Below are 21,269 nucleotides of genomic sequence, written 5' to 3' on the forward strand. Positions count from 1 at the left end.
AGGGATTGTTCCAGCAGACTAATTTTTAAAAAATAGCTTTACTGTTGCTATAAAATTGATATATACTCTTTGTTATAAAGTAAAATATGTAAAAGTGAGGCTTCCTTGGTGGCGCAGTGGTTAAGAATCTGCCTGCCAATGCAGGGGACACGGGTTCGAGCCCTGGTCCGGGAAGGTCCCACATGCCACAGAACAACTAAGCCTGTGTGCCACAACTACTGAGCTTGCGCTCTAGAGCCTGCGAGCCACAATTACTGAAGCCCATGTGCCACAACTACTGAAGCCTGCGCGCCTAGAGCCTGTGCTCCGCAACAAGAGAAGCCACTGCAATGAGAAGCCCTCGCATCGCAACAAAGAGTAGCCCCCGCTCGCCACAACTAGAGAAAGCCTGCGCACAGCAACGAAGACCCAACGCAGCCAAAAATAAATTAATAAATTTAAAAAAAAAAGACTGAAGTTTGTGACTGAAGTGTTTTCCCTATTTACCAAACTTCCAGATTTTCCCTTCCTAGACAGACCAGCTGCTATGAAAAGGTCAGTCTCTCCTGCAGACCTCCCTACACATCACGTCCATGACGTTTGTCTCTTGCCTTGGCGCTGAGATGAATGTAAAGTTCTGAGTTCTGACGGGAGACCTCAACTCAGGTCTCCTTGTAAGGTTCCTCGCTTAAATGCGCCCTCTGGTGATTTTGCAGACCTGAGCTATAACTGAAGCCTTTCCCACACTCTGCACACTTGTAGGGCTTCTCTCCAGTGTGGACCCTCTGATGGACATGGAGACAGGAGCTTCGACCAAAGCCCTTCCCACACTCCTTGCATTTATAGGGCTTCTCGCTAGTGTGGACCCTCTGATGGCCTTGGAGATGTGAGCTCTGACTGTAGCCCTTCCCACACACATCACATCTATAGGGTTTCTCTCCAGTGTGCACTCTCTTATGACTGAGGAGACCTGAGCCATACCGGAAGCCCTTTCCACATTCGTAGCAAGTGTAGGGCTTCTCTCCCATGTGCAGTGTCTGGTGGGTGAGAAGGTTGGAACCATAGCTGAATCTCTTGCCCCACTCAACACGTGTAGGGCTTCTTGCCTGTGTGGACTCATTGATGTTTGTGGAGGCTCGAGGTGCATCTGAAGCCCTTTCCGCACTCTTTGCATTGGTATGGTCTCTCGTCCGTGTGGACCCTGTGGTGGATGAGAAGTCCTGAGCTGTAACTGAAGCCTTTATTGCACTCGGTGCATTTACAGGGTTTCTCTCCCATGTGGACCCTCTGAAGGAGGAGGAGGTCAGAGCTGTAAATGAAGCCCTTCCCACACACGTCATAGATGTAGGGCCTCTCCCCCGTGTGGACCCTCTGGTGACTGTGAAGGTCTGAATTCCGCTGGAAGCCTTTCCCACACTTGGTGCATCTGTAGGGCTTCTCTCCCGTGTGGACCCTCTGATGGACGTGGAGGTCTGAGCTTCGGCTGAAGCCTTTCCCACACTCGCATCTGTAGGGCTTCTCTCTTGTATGCAGTCTCTGATGTGTGAGAAGCCCCGAGCTGTAGCTGAAGCTCTTCCCACACACATCACACTCGTAGAGGCGCTGACCCGCGTGAACCCTCTGGTGAGCCTGGAGGTGCAAGTTGTGACTGAAACCCTTGTCGCACTGGTCACACTGGTAGGGTTTCTCTCCTGGGTGCATTTTCTGATGACTGCTGAGATGCAAGCTACAACTGAATCCCTTCCGGCATTTGACACAGCTATGGGGCTTCTCCCCCAGGTAGCCATGCTGATGCTTACGTTAGGTGGACTTAGCATAGAATCCTCTGCCACACTCGCTGCATGTGTAGGGCTTCTCCCCCGTGTGCAGCCTCTGATGGACCTGAAGCACCGAGCTGTAGCTGAAGCCTTTCCTGCACTTGCTGCATTTATATGGTTTCTCCCGGTGGGGACCCGGTGATGGACAAGCAGGTTGGAGCTTCGCCCGAAGGCCTTGCCGCCTGCCTCGCATTTATAAGGTTTCTCTCCCGTGTGCACTCCCTGGTGAATGAGAAGGACTGATTTATACCTGAACCCCTTGCCACAGACATCGCATCCATAGGGCATGTCTCCTGCGTGGGCCCCGGGGAGGCTGTGAAGGTGTGTGTTCTGCCTGAAGACCCGACCGTGCTGGGTATTTTTAAAGGATTTGTCTCCTGTGGGGATTCTTTGAGGTCTCTCCAGACAGGCACCTGGCCTCAAGCTCTTAGCAAACTCTTGATATTTATAGGGTTTCTCTTTCAAGGGCACCCTTGGCTGAGTGGGAAGGTTTGATTCATCCCTGAGGCCATTTCCACGTTCATTTCTTTTAAAGCCGTTCTCTCCGGAGTTAGGGTGTTGAAGTACTGACTTTTTAATGCAGTTTTCTCTACATTTATCAGTTACGTGGTTTCCCTCTTTCAGGTTTTCTGTGGTCATCATGACCACATGATATCCTGAAGCCATAATCACCCCAGTCACATTTATATATTGTATTTTCCATGTCGACTTTTTTACACCTTTCCTGAACATTCCATGGCTCATTCACAAAGGCTTTTATCCAAGATTCTTGAATGGAGACAGGTGTCACAGCTTTGCAGGCTGGAAACTCTTGATTTTCTAAATTGCTGGACCCATCCCCTTGAAGACTGTCTACCAAATTTTCCATCTGAGAACCCTGAGTAGATGCTCCTTTCCCCGCTTGACAGAGAGAAGCATCTTCTGAGAACTGGAAATCCATCCCTTGAAGATTTACTCTATGGTCTTGATTCTGAGTTAATTCACCAGCCACCTGTTCCAAGATTTTCCAGTAGGAGAGCTCTCTGTGCAAAAGCAATCTTAATTCCTTTTCTTGAATATACTCCATGTCCTTTTCATCCTTGTCTTCTATGGAGTTAAAGGCAACTTGTGAGAACAAGTACAAGACTGGCTCAGGGATATCAGGCTTTCAGACTTGGACCGATAACGGCCTAGAGAAAAATTCCGCTTTATGTATCATAACTATCGTGGTGCTTCATTCTGTGTCTGAAAAAAGGAAGAGGCTCCTATTAATAAGCTTTGAAGCTAAATGGTTTTTTGTTGTTGCTTTTAGTTTTTTTAAGTTTTTTTTTTTTTAATTTTTATTGGAGTATAGTTGATTGACACTGTTGTGTTAGTTTCAGGTCTACAGCAAAGGCTAAATGTGAATATGATCCTATTAGCTACAGACTCTGTCTCATCATAGAGCTGCCAAGCAAAAAAGAAATTCTGGAGGGTATTTTACACACGCAAAAATTTACTTCTTTACTTGATAATGCTGTTGTTGATAACAACAACAACAATAATATCGAATGCTCTTATAACACTTCCTATGTGCCAAAGAGGTACACATATTAACTTATTTAACCCTCAGAATAACATGGAGGTAGGAACCATCAATGTCTTCATTTTACAGAGGAGGAAACCCAAGCACAGAGAGGGTAAGTAGGCTAGTTAAGTTAGTCCGTCGTGCACAAGGAAGTGCGGAGCTGGGATGCCATCATACAAGCCTGATTTTAGAGCCCACGCTTGTGGGCACTCTCACCACACTACCTCCCAGGGTAACTGTGATGCTGGGATGTGTGAGCTGAACTTGGAAAGGGAACAAAGCCCCAAATCCTCCGAGTGCTCCATCTGTGTCTGTGTCTTCTGTGAGCATATTCAACAGGAATCCAGGGGCTATGGATAAGGTCTGGAGACATAAAAATCTCAGTGTATTCCCGTCACTGCTGGTGAGCCAGCCAACTGTCGTATTTACCACATAGCTCCACGTGATTTGAAAGATGTGTCCATACTTTCTGATATTCTTTATTGGCTGTCGTTTTTATCTTTTAAGGCTGAGGTAACATGAACCCGTTTATAGCCACGAACTTGTAGGATACTGGAGTTAAGCGAGAAATCCATCAGAGGATTGTCAACCTGCTGGAACAGTCTCTCTGCTACTGGCTTGCTTGTCTTACACTGCCGGTCTCCTTCTATCAGAGGGAAGGAGGTCCGGAGACCCCCTCACTCCCTCTGGGTATATCACTCTCTGGAAATCATGAAGGAAGCATGAGAGGGTCGGGACTGAGTAACAGAAATGCAGTCGCACAACAATCACCTACTACAGTACCTGCCGTATCCACAGGCAAGACCAAGGGTGGGGGACGGCCACTGCATGGCCAGCTCACCCCTCACTGCCCGGCCAGGACTCTAGACTCCATGGTTCTCACCTGGATGTGCCTCTCTTGGAGTTTCTCTGTCACCCAAGTCTCTTTGCCTTGTTCCAAATGGGACAGCTTATCAGGCTTGAAAAGTTGTTGCCCTGAAATCACAAGAAAATGCAAGGCTAAGGCTCGTTTTTGAGGTGTAAAAAATAATTGGAAAATGCAGCCCTAATCCCATGATTTCCAGGCATTTGAAGGACAGATGAGGAAAAGATTCAGGACTAGTTAAATGAAACTGCTATAACATTTCTATATAAAAAGGATGTAACCTGTATTCTAAGACCAAAAATGCCTCTCTCCAGGGAACAAGAGCACACCAATAAGTTAAGTTTCAATTGCTTAGAGGTTCCTCTCACCCACAGAGAGCAGGTTCCGGAAGTTCTCCAGCATCACGTCTCGGTACAGCTTCCTCTGGGTGGAGTCCACAGCCCCAGCTCCTCCTCCGTGAAGGTCACAGCCACGTCCTTGAAGGTCAATGGCTCCTAGAATGTGAAGCACCATGATCACCAACACCCACTGGATGAAAGGTAAACTTGGCATCACGAAGAAAAGTAGACAGGAGAGCAGGAAATTGTTCAGGGTGATGAGTCAAATCCAGTTTTTTAAACGTTTGGTGCCAATAATTTCGATTCTAAGCAACTGATCTTCCATGGTTATCCAAAGAGTTAAAGCAAACATCCTTTGCTCAGTGTGAGCACTTCTGAGGGCCACTTCCTCGAAATGGAATGGCTGCATCACAGGGTCTGCGAAATTTACAATTTGACTCTAACTGGCAGATGATCGACTTGTCCTCCAAAAAGACTGTGACAACTTATAGCTGCAACTGTGCCTAATTTTAACATGGCTCTGTTTGCACACGCCCCCAAATTACCTTCTCTGCCAGAATGACTGTTTTTCCCCCACCAGCCCCTCACCCCTCCATCAGCTGTTGGGCGAATCCTGCTCTTTGCTGCCATAGCCCTCCACCCACTCCACACACACACCTTTTAGGGGCTTCCTTGTCAGCACTTGACAGAAGCAACCAATGTGTGTTAAAGCAACCATCGCCCCGTGCAGAGGAGACCTCTAGAGCAGTGGTTCGAACTATGGGACTTAAAATCATACTGCGGGGGGCTTCCCTGGTGGCGCAGTGGTTGAGAATCTGCCTGCTAATGAAGAGGACACGAGTTCGAGCCCTGGTGTGGGAAGATCCCACATGCCGTGGAGCAACTAGGCCCGTGAGCCACAACTACTGAGCCTGCGCTCTGCAACAAGACAGGCCGCGACAGTGAGAGGCCCGTGCACTGCGATGAAGAGTGGCCCCCACTTGCCACAACTAGAGAAAGCCCTCGCACAGAAATGAAGACCCAACACAGCCATAAATAAATTAATTAATTAAAAAAAATCATACTGCGGGACTTCCCTGGTGGCGCAGTGGTTAAGAATCCGCCTGCCAATGCAGGGGACACGGGTTTGAGCCCTGGTCCAGGAAGATCCCACATGCCGCAAAGCAATTAAGCCCGTGAGCCACAACTACTGAGCCTGCGCTCTAGAGCCCACGAGCCACAACTACTGAAGCCTGCATGCCACAACTACTGAAGCCCACATGCCACAACTGTTGAAGCCCGTGTGCCCTAGAGCCCGCGCACCACAACTACTGAGTCCATGCGTCACAACTACTGAAGCCCGCATGCTCTAGGGCCCGTGCTCCGCAACAAGAGAAGCCACCTCAAAGAGAAGCCTGCACACCGCAACGAAGAACAGCCCCCGCTTGCCGCAACTAGAGAAAAGCCCCTGCGCAGCAACAAAGACCCAACGCAGCCAAAAATAAATAAAATAAAATTTAAATAAATAAATAAATAAAAATAAAATCATACTGTGTCATCCTTAGTTATGAACTGTGGCCCAGGATTTTGTTTTTTTCTTTAATCATTTAAGTACTTTATTTTTTTAATTGAATATATTTGACATATAACATTGTGTAAATTTAAGGTGTACAAAGTATTGATTCAATACATTTATATATTGTAATATGATTTCCAGGGTAGCTATATTTAGCACCTCTATCACATTACATACTTATCCTTTCTTTTTACTGATTGGGCTAAGTCAGTTTTAGTCTTTTAACAAGTTTGATGATTGTAGCACAATATTGTTGTCTATATTAATTATACTGTACATTAGATTTCTATGGTTTATTTACACCAGTTGCAAGTTTGTACCCTTAAACAACATCAATATTATCACCCCACTCCCCCATCCCCTGGTAACTACCATTCTGTTTTTTTACGAGATTGACTTTTTTAGATTCCACATATAAGTGACATCATATGGTACTTTTCTTTCTCTTTCTCACTTATCTCACTTAGCATAATGTGCTCGAGGTCCATCCATGTTGCTGCAAATGGCAAGATATTCACCTTCCTTGTGGAAGAATTATATAGAGAGAGAAGCCCAGGTTTTTTACGAGAATTGCTTTGGTCCATCCAGTGAGAAAAAAAAATGGCCGTTATAAATTTTGAAATGTAGTAATCAACTATATTATCGTCACGGACTTCAGTTAGACTGTGACATGCTTTCTTAAGAGGGAGACAATTGTACAGGAGGGCTTTGAGAATGATACTTTCCCTTCAGCCTGTCCCTGGAATACCCGTGACAAGGTATTACAAGGTAAGAGTGAGTTGTGATTCCTATTTCACTTTTTAAAAAAATTCAAGGATATATTTTTAATAAGAAAATATTAAGGCAAGGTAGCTGTAGTAAGGTTTAGTGCACGCAGGTCAACACATTCAAGAATTATTCAGTTCCTATAAAACAGTATTAGGTCCCAGGAATCAGAGAGATGAGGAAGAAAGACACAGCCCGGCATTCATGAGGCTTGTGTTGGCAGTCCCCAAGGCCACCTCCAAGTTCTATGATTCGCTAGAAGGACTCAGTATATAGTCCCACTCATGGCTAAGACTTATCACTGTTTAAAAAAAAAATCAGCAAAGGGAAAAGGCATGTGGGGTGAAGTCTGGAGGAAGCCAGGCACAGCCGAGGGTGGTGTTGCAGTAATCTCAGCCATGAGTAAAACTACACTGAGCCCCTTGAGTCCTGGAGAAATCTCTGAACACGGGGTAGTCTTGGAGACCCCGATCCAGGAGGTGAAGCAACTTGGCCAAGGACACACAACTTGTAAGAGACAGAGCTAGAACCTTAACACACAGAGCCTTGTTCCAGAGAGACTATACTTTAACAACTGTCCTTAGAAAAGCCAAGATGAGTGTTACCAGGGGACAAGAAAATGAGAAGAAACTTCCAGCTATGAAATAAGTCAAGGGGATGTAATGTACATACAAGGAATACAGTCAGTAACACTGTAACAACTCTTTATGGTGATGGATGGTAACCGGTCTTATTGTGGTCTTATTGATCATTCCATAACATATAAAAATATCGAGTACTAGGTTGTACACCTGAAACTAATATAACATTGTATATCAATCACAACTTAATTATTAAAAAGGAAAAAGAAAGAGAAGATACAAAGCAGATAATACCAATACCTTGTATTTATAACTCACTTACTATAAGGTGGGTACTAGACTAAGTATTTTTTTGTTGCTGTTTTTTGGTTTTGGGTTTTTTTTGGCCATGCTGTGCAGCATGTGGGATCTTAGTTCCCTTACCAGGGATCGAACCTGCACCCCCTGCATTAGTAGCACGGAGTCTTAACCACTGTACCGCCAGGGAAGACCCTAGACTAAGTATTTTTATATGCCTTATCTCATTTAATTGTCTCAGAACTCACCAAAAGTGAGAACTTTCTGGAATGTCGGAAACACTCTATTATCTTGGTTAGGTCAGTAACTACTCACAAGGTAGTTACTATAGCTCTCCCTTTTCACAGATGAGAAAAATGGGGACTCTGAGAGTTGAATATTATTAATCCAAGAACATACACCTAGTAAGTGTCGAGTCAGGACTGAGCTTGGGCAGCCTGACTAACCACGCTGTAACCACCATGCTATCCTGCCGCCCAAATGAGATCAGAGGAGGACAGACTAGAGGAACCCATATTCCCAGTTTGCAGAAGGAGCGTCACCAGCAGAGTACATTTCCAGGCAGAATCCTAGATCGATCTAACGACCAGAGGTGGGAGAAAGCTTGGGCCAGACGTGATCAGTTTGGCAATGAAACAGACGTGGACCAGCCACTAACTTCCAAATCTTTATACCCAACTCTGCCTTCCACACTGAGCCCTGCCATATCCAACTACCACTTGCATGTCTAAAAGGTATCTTGAGCCAAAAAAAGCCCAATTAGCATCGAGTTTTTCCTCCCAAATTGTTCTCTCCTTACCCTCTGGGGGTAAACAGTACCATCTACCTTAAAGTTATGCTGTATTCTTCCCTGTTCCTAATTTCTCATATCTAATTCATTTTTAAAAAGTCTGCTAAGAATAACGTTTGGCCCATAGCAGGTGTGCAACAAATATTTGCTGAAGGAATAAATGGAACGAAACGTGAACAGACCAATGACCACACAAATAACTGAAAAAAAGTCATTCAAGATCAACCATGAGAAAGGGCACCTGGTTTGGAGAACATTACAATTAAGTTTCACCCAAATTTCATTTTAACGTTATTCATTTTTTCTTCATAATTTTGAATTTCCGAAGTATGTGTTCAGTAGGAATAGTAAAATAATGCAGAGATGTACAGGTAACTCAGTAGACCAGAGTACAGAATGCAGGAACAGTCAGGTCATTTGAAATATGAATCAATTGATATATTTCTCTCTCTCTTCATACATATAATATATATACACATATTCATTTATGTATTTATATATATAATATATACACACACATATAAATACATAAATGAACACATAAATGATAAAGACGGTATTTCCGTTGACTTGCAAATAAATCATTAATGTAATAAATGGCATTGTCATAATTAGCTATCCATCTTGAAGAAAATAAAGTTAAACGTCAACCTTATGCCATTTACAAAAGTAAATTATAGTCACATTAGAGATTTAAAAAATTTTAATGTAAATATTAAAAAACCATTTAGGTGCCTTTTGGATTAAGCTTTGGATGGGTAAGGTCTTTTGAGACTAGATATGAAACCAGATTTTCTAAAGAGAACAAATCATTTACCTATATAAAAAATTTAACCTTCTTTACGGTCAAGTCACCATTCAGAAAGTAAAGACTGAGATAAAACAAGGGTAAGACTTTTGATAGGTGAGTGAACAACGCTACCACTGAAAGAGCACCTAAAAACATAGTTAGAAATAATGCAATAATGGGCAAAAGTATTTCATAAGCAATTCAGATGAGAAAATACAAATGCAGCCAATAAACACAGGGAAAGATGCTTATCACGCATCCACTATGCAGGAAATTGCAAAACAAAATGGGAGATCTTTGTCACACACCCCCCTCCATCAGATAAGCAACAATGTTTCATACTGATATATCCTTGAAGATGTGGGGAAACGTGTGAATGGCTATGATTTCCTGTCAAATATTCCAGCAATAATATATTAAATATTTTAAAAAGAAGTGTGTTCCTTTTGGCCCAACAATATTTAGAAATCTATACTAGTGAATTTAAAGATTAAAGCAACAGGATATAAGGACGTATGTGTTCGTGTGTATGAAAGGAGATTTATCGCTGTACTGTTTTTAGTGCTAGAATTGGTAATGATCTGAATGGAATAATATAAGTAGTAAAATATGGACTACATGTACAACATACACATTTCCATTTGTTTATAAAGGGGGTGACCTACATATGTTTTTTCACATGACAAAAGGGCTGATGGGTACACATCCTTTTGTTAATGCTGGGCATCTCAGGGAGGATAGAATTGGAAGAGAAAGCCTGATTTTTTTCTTCTAGACCTTGGTATTATCTGACTTAAGTTTTTATTTTGAAGATTATAATAAAATATATGTAAACTAGTACTATTAACTATTAACTAGTACTGTTAGTATTAAGCTGCACAAGTTTAATACTATGAGTTAATAAGACAGACAATCCAAAAAATATCTACATGATAGTACCCTTCTATGTGGTATAAAAGGTGGGGTCAGGCAGGAGCAAAGTCTCATAACTGTGAACCACAATGGCTTTTGAAGAAGTTAAGAAAATTGTCTTAACACCCAGGACTCAAAAGGTACATTCATTAGATTTTTTTCTTTTTTGAGGGAAAAAATTGCTAGAAAAAAAAAATTGCTAGAAAAAAAAATAATGTTATAAGTCATAATTCTAGTTATTACTTTAAAATGTATATCTCAGAAAAAACTAAATTTCCTTGTCAATTGCACTATTATGAACTTTCATCAAATCTTTAACCGTGGTCATTTTTAAGTCTTTTGTCAGTTACAGACAGTTCTGGGTGTACTCTGATGCTTTTGCAAATATGTTCCTATAAAAGGGTTTCATTTTCAAGGAATTCATAGAAAAGACTCTGACAAGTACAGGTTTCTGGTAACTGTACTGCTGAACTGAATGAATAAGCATTTTCAGAACTCTAATGAAAAACTGATGAACTCATAAAAGTGCTAACAAAAGATCAAGATGAAAAAGAAAATTAATTACATGGGACTGAGTGAACTGATGAGGATGATTATAATTTTTGTGACTTTCTGTTTGAACTAAAGAAAAAAAAAAATCCCACAAGGACTCAGAGGCAAAGAATATAGAAATCAATTTTCACTGCAAAGTAAAGGAGCTGTTACAGTGGAGGATTACTGGACTGAATGTCAATATTACGACATAGTATGAGTGTGTTTCGTGTTTGGTAATTGCAATCATTGTTGCTTTTGTTGTGGTCATCCATTTACAATGCTTGGTGTCAGTCTATTTATCTCTTGTAAAAATAAAATACAGTGTGTGTGTGTGTGAAAAAAAAAAAAAACCAGAATTCTTAAAGTGTAAAAAAATCACTGTTATGATTGGAAAAAACAAACAAAACATTTCAAGAGATGAGCTAAACAGCCGAATGAACATCACTGAAGAACAAGCCAGTGAACTGGAAAACAGATCAGGCTCCTGGAACACAATGAAAAATTCTGAAGAAAAGAATAAAAGAAAAGTTAAAGAATAGGGAAGATAGATCCAGAAGTTACACCATTTATAGCATGAGTTCCAGTAGGGCCAAATGAAAAAAATAATAGTAACAGTAGACATCCAGGGAGAAAAAGAACTAATCAATGCCAAAAGATCACAGAGCAAGGGCAGTAAAGACCAAGGGTCACTGGCTTTCAAAGATCCTTGAAGATGACACCCAGCCAAAATATTGTCAAGTATAAACACGACAGATCTTTCTGGGGAAAATGACCAGAATAAACTTTGCTCAACAGGAGATGAATGGAGAAGGAATGATAAAAAGGCCAGCACTGGATTTAATGCCAGTAGAAAATGAAGCAACTTATACAAAGTTCTGAGAGTGAATTTAAGAATTCTAAGCCCAGACAATTTGCCATTTAAGCATAAAGGCAACAGACATTTTTAAGCATGGAAAACTCAGAGGATATGGCATCCACAAGTCTTCTTTGGAAAAGACAACAAACTGTGGAGGAAATTAAGCCAACTGACAGATAAATCAAACTAGTCAGGCATGAAGAAACTGTGGTAAAAGGAAAAGTGGTGAGCAACGACTTATATAAAGAGAACTGAGACAACCCAATGGTGGGAATAGATGGTGACAGATGAGAACGGAACCATGATAATAATAATAATATATCAGGAGATGGTGGGAAGTAAAAAAGTGCTAATTTCTTCAGCTCTCATTACAGGGAGTTCATCAATAATATTTAAAATTAAAGCAAATGACTCAAACTTGCAAATTTTTTTTTCTTGGCCATGCAACCCGGCTTGCAGCATCTTAGTTCCCTGACCAGGGATTGAACCCAGGCCCCTGCAGTGAAAGCACCAATTCCTAACCACTGGACCGCCTGGGAATTCCTGCAAATTTTTTTCTATAATCTCTTTTCATTAGAGAAAGCTTTATAAAATAATATCATGTATTGAAAAAAGTACTTAAAATTCTGCATTCACTTTGACTTCTTTTCCCCCAATTTAAAGACAAGTTACAATATACACATGTAAATATAATGAGAGAGAGAGAGAGAGAGAGAGCGCGTGCACACATATTTCCATGTCCTAATATTTTCACCCACTTTATCTCACTTGATAGCAGCACAGGATCGAGACAAGAGGACGAATGAAACCACAATAATCCATCGATCCAACACCAATCCAATGGATGGACATGGAGTCCATTCCACCATCTTTTTTTTTTTTCGCTGTTATAAACAATGCTGTGATGATCATTCTTTGAACACTTGCTCTGATTTAGAATTCTTGGAGTGGGAAATACTGTAGCAGAGGTTTGCAGAACTTCTACAAGGGCTGAAATGCCCCTGCAATTGTGTGGATGTACCCATTTCTCCATATGTTAGCTAACAGTGAACACCGATCTTTCAAATCTTTGGTCATCTGCTAGGAAAAGAATCACATCTTGTTTCAATCTGCATCACTTTGATTACTAGAGGCTGATCATCTTTTCATATGATTATCGGTCATTTGTTTTTCCTCTTTTCTCCCTTCCTGAACACGAAGGCTCAGGTCTTTATTCCCAACTCCTGTTTTTAAAAATAAGGTATTAAAATTTTGTTGTCCATGAAGCTTTTTTCACCCACTATGCTATCTTTTAACTTTGTTCATGGTATAAGTTTTGGTAGCGTGTATTACATGGAGAATACAACATCTGGAAATGAATAAGAAGAAATGTCTCACTGAGGAGAAAAACCTGGACAGAGAAGGAGGATTCATTATTTGGAGTCACCTCTCTACATAATGCGGGCTCAGGCCCTTAAATGAAACCATTATTGACAGGCTGCATGTACAGCAAACAGGCACATTACAGAGTCCTACAGACCTGGGCTTAAATCCAGGATTCGCCACTCAATTCTTCATCTCTAAAGCAGAATCATACCACCTCTCTCACACAGCTATTCTGGGGATAAATGCATTGAGTAATGTAATGTGCTCACCTAGTATGTTTTTTTCCCCTCTTTTTCCTTTTACCAAAGGAGGGAGGTTATGTTTACTCTCTGATGCTTTACATTGTTATTTCTGGAGAGAAAAGAGAACTTGACCCACCTGAAACTTGGTTTTGTCTTCCCCATCTTGGGAAAGGGCTGAGGCTTGACAACGCAGAGCTGCAGGAGAAGAGAGAAGCCTTAAGAAGGGTGGGGCCTGCCTGGGTGCTCTGACTACCCACCTGGACCTCAGGAATGTCTGCCCCCTTACAGGCTGGTTTCTTTTCACTGGATGCAACTCCTCATCCACCTCACTTTTCCTCTCTCCACACCCGGCTTAGATTCTCCCCCACCCTTCGTAAGCTCTCACCTCTTTCCTCCCGCCTTGAGGAGGAAAAAGTCTCCATGGTGACCCCTCCTAGGTTTCTGGAGCATCAGCAGTTTTATTTATCCTCTGATCTTCCTAAACTGGAGAAGCAGAAGATCCAGTGGTTCTTCATTCTTGAGACTGTCCAAGCTCTGATGAGGAGCTTCAGATGGATACCCGGGGTCCCAAGTACCTACCTCCACCTCCACTCTCCAGAGCCTGCTTCTTGGTTTCCACGTTCCAGGGACCTGTGGGCTCAAGAAGGAACTTGACTTTATCTGAGTTCTTTCTTCTGGCCCCAAAGTTCACACCCTCTGGATGCCATTCATGCAGAGGACATGTACTGAGCGGCTATACGCACAGTCCCTGCTCTGGCGGAACTCACAATCCAGAGAGCCATGAATGTCGTAGATGGCTGTACAGTCAGAGGAGTGTCTGCAGGGAGGGTCCAGCAGCAGAAATCTCGCAGTGAGACACAGGGCCTTACAGAAGGGTACAGATCCCACAAACATACAGGACCTGTGCCCTGTGAAGGAAAAGCTGGAGTGTAAAAGCTTCACTAACCCAACAGTCTGGGGATTGCAAAACTAAAAAATCCACATCCCTGTCCTCAAGGATTCTAAAAATCAGGACATGACAGTGGAATGCTATTCAGCCATAAAAAAAGAATGAAATAATGCCAGTTGCAGCAACATCGATGGACCTAGAGATTATCATACTAAGTGAAATAAGTCAGACAGAGAAAGACAAATACCATATGATATCACTTATATGTAGAATCTAAAATACGACACAAATGAACTTATCTACGAAACAGAAACAGACTCACAGACACAGAGAACAGATTTGTGGTTGCCGGTGGAGGGGGTGGGGAGGGATGGAGTGGGAGTTTGGGATTAGCAGATGCAAACTATTACATATAGAATGGATAAACAACAAGGTCCTACTGTATATCACAGGACCTATATCCTGTGATAAACCATAATGGAAAAGAACATGAGGGACTTCCCTGGTGGCGCAGTGGTTAAGACTCTGTGCTCCCAATGTAGGGGGCCCAGGCTCGATCCCTGGCCAGGGAACTAGATCCCACATGCATGTTGCAACTAAGAGTTCACATGCCACAATTAAGGAGCCTGAGTGTCGCAACTAAGGAGCTCATGTGCCGCAACTAAGGAGCCTGCCTGCCGCAACTAAGACCTGGCATAAATAAATAAATAAATAAATATTAAAAAAAGAAAAGAATATGAAAAAGAGTGTACATGAATGTATAACTGAATTGCTTTGCTGTACAGCAGGAATTAACACAACACTGTAAATCAACTATTCTTCAGTAAAATAAATTAAAAAAAATAAAAATAAAAATCAGGATATGGGTGAGCAAATGTCTTCTAAATCAGAGTTTGTAACCTTTCCTGTTCCATGACCTCCTCTGACAGTTGGGTGATATTTATGGACTTCTGTTCAGAATAATGTTTTAAATGCATAAAATAAAACACAGGATGATTTTAAAAGCTAATTACACTGAAAGACAACCTTCAAAAATATTAAAACATCAAGTGTGTGCTTCTTTATTAATTATCAAGAATGAATCAACTACTGTAATTTCAAAATAGTAATGAGCAGCAGCAATATTTTGAAACATCTACACAAACTGTATTATAAGAATATCTATGATTTATAGGACTTCCCTGGTGGTGCAGTGGTTAAGAATCTTCCTGCCAGGGCTTCCCTGGTGGCGCAGTGGTTGAGAATCTGCCTGCTAATGCAGGAGACACGGGTTCGAGCCCTGGTCTGGGAGGATCCCACATGCCGCAGAGCGGCTGGGCCCGTGAGCCACGGCTGCTGAGCTTGCGCTTCTGGAGCCTGTGCCCCGCGACGGGAGGGGCCGCGATAGTGAAAGGCCCGCGCACCGCGATGAAGAGCGGTCCCCGCACCGCGATGAAGAGTGGCCCCCACTTGCCGCAACTGGAGAAAGCCCTCGCACGAACCAAAGACCCAGCACAGCCAAAAATAAATAAATAAATAAATAAATAAATAAATAAATAAATAAAAATTAAAAAAAAAAAGAATCTTCCTGCCAATGCAGGGGACATGGGTTCGAGCCCTGGTCCGGGAAGATCCCACATGCCGCGGAGCGACTAAGCCCGTGCGCCACAACTACGGAGCCTGCGCTCTAGAGCCCGCAAGCCACAACTACTGAAGCCCACGCACTTAGAGCCCGTGCTCTGCAACAAGAGAAGCCACCGCCATGAGAAACCTGTGCACTGCAACGAAGAGTAGCCCCCGCTCGCCGCAACTAGAGAAAAGCCCACACGCAGCAACAAAACCCAACGCAGCCAAAAATAAAATAAATAAATTAAAAAATAAATGCTAACCATCGTTTGCACTTTCAGAGAGCAATAATATTTTGGCTGGTGGAGGGTCCTGCCTTGATGCTGACGCTGCTGACAGATCAGGATGGTGGCTGCTGAATGTTGGGGTGGAGGTGGTAATTTCTTAAAATAAAACAATGAAGTTTCAAAAATATAAAGTCATGTCACTTCTGTGGCCAAAACCTTCACTTGACTCAAAACCTTTGTCCTTTCAATGGCCAAACGACCTTACACTATGAGGCCTCCCAAGACCCCATTTCCTACTTATCCTTCCTCTTTCTCACTCTCGTCAGCCTCTCTGGCCTTCTTACTGGTCTTCAAATAGACCAGTCATACGCCCACCTCAGGGCCTTCACTGCCGTCCCCTTTCCCCAGATGTCCACGGGCCCCCTACCTCCTTTGGGTCCCTACTCAGGCACCACCTTCTCGGTGGCAGCATCCCTGGTTACCCCACTTAAAGCTGCCAGTTCCTCCGCCAGCACTCCCACAGCCCTCTTCCTGCTTCGTTTTTCTCCATGAAACTTATCATCTAAACTTCCATCTGTTTTTCTTGTTTACTGTCCTTCTGCACCCACTAGAATGTGAGCTCTCTGAGGGCTGGGATGTCAGTCTGCTCCTGGCACAATGTAGGTGCTCAATAAATATTTATTAAAAAAAATTTTTTTTATTATTTAAGTATAGTTGATTTACAATCTTGTGTTAATTTCTGCTGTACAGCAAAGTGACTCAGTTATACACATATATACATTCTTGTTTATACTCTTTTCTATTATGGTTTATCCCAGGACATTGAATATAGTTCCCTGTGCTATACAGTAGGACCTTGTTCTCCATCCATTCTATAGATAATAGTTTGCATCTACTAATCCCAAACTCCCAGTCCATCCCTCCCCGACCCCTCAATAAATATTTAAATGGAGACTGGGACTTGCCTGAACTCAGCCTGCTGCTACCTGGATCCTGGGTCTGCTGATACCAGTTATAGAGCAGAATGGATTTTGTTCCCCAGCTCGTTCACTTAGTAAATTACATGCTAAGGACCAGGCGGGGTGTGTGGGGACACCATGGTGATCAGGGCAGGAAAGGATTCTGCACTCAAGCTGACATTCCAGCTGGGAAGACAGCACACATTGACTGAAATTCTACCATGTGACAGGTGCGTGGGATATAAAGAAAGATACCGTCCTTGACCATGTGTGCTCACACTGCAGGGAGAAAGAGGATGACAGAAATAATTGGTGACAAAGGCAGTGGGATGAAGAGGTAACGGGAATAATAGATACTGCAAAGGTAGAAATAACAGATGAATAAAATTATGATGAATAAGATTATGTATGGGGATGAAAAGGAGGAGAACTCAAATGTGAGTCTGGGTTGAAGCTTGAGGAAAATGGGGAAATTATGATGTTTTAACCTAGACAGCAAAAGGAGCAAGGTTTTGGAAGTTACAGCGCTTGTCTCTCAACATTGGGAGCTGTGCAATGATTTGGGTTCAAATTCTGGCTCAGCCACTTGGTAGCTGTACTAACACTAGAAGAATGACAAACCTCTGAGTCTGTTCTTTCTTCTGTTAAATGAAGATAATATTCCTTACTTGCAGAGTGGAAAGAATTAATTCTTTCTCATACACATACACATGCCTACCTATTTGAATAAAGCTCATAGCCCAGTTCTTGGCACAAAGAAAATCCTCTATAAACTATTATCATTGCTGTTATTCATTCATCCCCAGGCACTAACCTCAGAATACAAGCATCCCTTCATTTAACAAATAAACGTTCAGTGCCTAACTACATCTTGGATGCTACAACAAATACTGGGGATGCAGCAGTAAACAAGACGGGCAAGGTACTTGTTCTTATGGTGCCTGCCTTCTGGTGGGTAAGCAAATCTACAAAGGTGATCAGCGATTACAAAAAGGGCAATGAAGAAAAGGAAACACATGTGACAGATTCTTGTTTATCCCCCAGAATGTAAGTTCTCTCAGACAGAACATTGGAGGCAGGTTTGGGAGGGGCAACATTAAATCAGGTGGTCATGGAAGGTCTCTAAGACCCGCATGAAAGTAAATCAGTTGTGTAAAGATCCGGCATGAGAAGAGTACAGAGGGAAGTGCAAGGACAAAGGCCCTGACTTCTGGTGATAACATCTCCTGGCCAAGTGACACTTGTTAAGTTTCTTAAACTTTCTAAGCCTCAGTATTCTTATCTGTAACATGGGACTAATATTATCTAACTTCTGCAGTTGCTGAGCAAATTAAATATATATTAATTTACTCAGGGACTTCCCTGGTGGTCCAGTGGCTAAGACTCCGCACTCCCAATGCAGGGGGGGCCTGGGTTCGATCCCTGGTCAGGGAACTACATCCCACATGCCACAACTAAGACCCCAGTGCAGCCAAATAAATAAATAAATAATAAATAGAAAAATTAATTTACTCATTCACATATTTATTGACAGGCTACTATATGCCACACACTGTTCCAGGGACCAGGGATACAGAAGTGAAAGCCCTCAACATAATAACTGTCATATAATAAGCGCTTAATTAATGCATACCATTACAGTTACTGTTACCTCTTTCCTATTACCTCTTTCCTATACGTAGCACATCCTTGAAAGAGTGTAAGCCTGAGCAATCTACTGACCAAATGAACCACCACTAGGAGCCAAGGAGAGCACATACTAATAAGACACCAGGAAATTCCCCAACCTTAGAAGAAACCCATTTCTGAGTGAAGGCAGTAAGGCTGAGGGGCCTGAACGGGACATTTGTCAAAACCATGGGATGAACAATGAGGTCAGGAAAACAGGCCTCCATTTGGGAAGACAGCAAGCATTGACATAAAACAACAACAACAAGAGACCAAAGTCCTACTCACCTGCAGCTCCAATGGCAAGAGACCTGGGATTATTCCTTCCTCTTTTATGCAGTTCTCTCTGACAAAGGAACAGTTGGAAGAGAGCCAAAAAAAAAAAAAAAAAAGAGCCATGAGATAACATGATTTTATCATAATTCCCAACACACCACAGGGAAAAATCTCTGAGCACCAGTTGGATGTAATCTACTCCTCCCTTTAACCTACCCTTCCTGTAATCAACTCCTATTACCTCCTTCAGGTGTCCTGGAAAGGGACCACCCTCCCTACAGGACTCAGAGAGAAGGGCCCATGCCAGCCCTGCTTTGTGCCTTGTCTACAAGCCTGCACTCACTGTAGCTCCCAGGAGACAAAGAGAATCAGGACACGGTCTCGAATTGAATTCAGAGCTGTGACTCCCACATGCTATGTGACATTTTAATTTTGGGGGGAGGGGGAAGGATTTTTTTATTGAAGTATAGTTGATGTACAATATTATATGTTACAAGGTGTACAATATAGTGATTCACAATTTTTGAAGGTTATACTCCATTTATAGTTATTATAAAATGTTGGCTATATTCCTTGTGTTGTGTAATAAATCCTTGTAGCTTATTTTATACACAACAGTTTGTACCTCTTAATCCCCTACCCCAATCTTGCCCCTCTCCCCACTGGTAACCACTAGTTTGGTCTCTATATCAGCTATGTGACATTTAGAGTGGAATTCAACCTGTGTGTACCTCAGACGCTACAAAAACCACACGCAGCAACAATACATCAGCAAAAGAATCTTTCACAACTTGCACAGTGCTTTAAAATTCTCCAAGGAACACATACAGAACATGAAGATTCAACTTCAGCAGCTCTTTACAGAAATGCCTTCACAGACAGAAATCTCTGAAATTGGTACATAAGTGGGTGGGTGGCTACCGTGAAAGAATTCAAGATACCATCAATCCGCGACTGCCTGGATTGGAGTCTCCCAAACGCGAGATGCCCGTCTCAGAATCGGAGCTGCCGGCCTCAAACTGCTCCTTCCGAGCCTGAGGCGCACCAAGGGCTGCCGGCCCAGGCCCCGCCCCCCATCTCACCTCGGGATGCTCGGCGACCCGCCTCCTCAAACCCTTCCTTCGCCAAGCCGAACTCGTTGAAATTCCCTGGTTCCGACCCTCCGCCATTCGCCGCTCTTTCCCCCTCAGATCCTTGAGATCTGGCCCCTGTGCCTGCGGCCGGAACAAAGACCTCCAAGACCACTCACGTGCCTTTTCTTACTCACCATGGCATAAGAAACCAAAGCAGCGGTGCGCCGACCGGAAGCGGAAGTGGGCGACTACGGAGGGCCCGGACTACACTTCCCAGAACCCTCTGCGCCGTGCTGTCTTAGTTTGAGTCCAGATGGTGATGGAAATGAGCGTGCACCTGGAGCTTGGCCAGACGAGTGCCGGAGGGCGGGGGGCGCTCAAGGTTGCAGCGCTCAGCTTTGGGGCGCCGCTGCACTTTTCTTTCCTCAAAAAAAAAAAACTTAGGGACTTCCCTGGTGGCACAGTGGTTAAGGATCCGCCTGCCAATGCAGGGGACACGGTTTCGAGCCCTGGTCCAGGAAGATTTAAGAAGATCCCACAGGCTGCGGAGCAACTAAGCCTGTGCACCACAACTACTGAGCCTGCGCTCTAGAGTCCGCGAGCCACAACTACTGAGCCCGCATGCCACAACTACTGAAGCCCGCGTGCCTAGAGCCCCTGCTCTGCAACAAGAGAAGCCACAGCAATGAGAAGCCCACGCACCACAAGGAAGAGTAGTCCCCGCTCACCACAACTAGAGAAAGCCCGCCCGCAGCAACGAAGACCCAACGCAGCCATAAATAAATAAATAAATAAATTTATTAAAAAAAAGTTACCACTCACTACTAACACGTTCACATTGTAGAAAGTCTGACAATATTCTCAAACAAATCCACAATCCCTTACAGGGGATACAAAGCATTACTGATGCTTTGGTGTAAACTATATATAATATATATACTTATTATATATTTATATATATTAAATATATAACTTACATATAAAAATCATATGTATTATATATGAATACATATTGTATTATATTACGTATTTATATATATACATATATATATAAAATTCCAAAATAGTGCATGGTCAATGTTAAGAAAACACGGGAGAAAAGTAAGAAAAAAAAAAGGAAAAATGTAAGAAAAAAGGACGAAATTAAAGTGGTCTGTAATCCTAGCACCCAGAAACAATCATCATTAATATCTTGGCCCATTTACTTCTTGATCCTCTATGAGAGTAAATATGTATTAAAATCATATTTTCTCCCCACAAAATTGGCATAATATTTTGGAACTATTTTTTCTCTCACTTTATATATCATGGGTAGCTTTCCATGTTACTAAATAATGGAA

General features: G+C 42.7%; 1 protein-coding gene across 1 annotated transcript; it reads right to left on the reverse strand.

Annotated features, from left to right (window-relative positions):
* Positions 1-641: 641 nt before the first annotated feature.
* On the reverse strand, positions 642-19,993 carry ZNF229 (zinc finger protein 229). Its single transcript, XM_057533725.1, is given in 12 exon segments — positions 642-1,065; positions 1,067-1,922; positions 1,925-2,504; positions 3,009-3,020; positions 4,226-4,317; positions 4,576-4,644; positions 4,647-4,701; positions 13,369-13,427; positions 13,618-13,715; positions 13,812-13,862; positions 18,869-18,926; positions 19,939-19,993. Coding segments are annotated over 9 exon segments (2,184 nt in total). The 5' UTR covers positions 13,655-13,715; positions 13,812-13,862; positions 18,869-18,926; positions 19,939-19,993.
* Positions 19,994-21,269: the final 1,276 nt, after the last annotated feature.

This window comes from Balaenoptera acutorostrata, chromosome 19, assembly GCF_949987535.1.
Source record: "Balaenoptera acutorostrata chromosome 19, mBalAcu1.1, whole genome shotgun sequence".
Taxonomy (NCBI): domain Eukaryota; kingdom Metazoa; phylum Chordata; class Mammalia; order Artiodactyla; family Balaenopteridae; genus Balaenoptera; species Balaenoptera acutorostrata.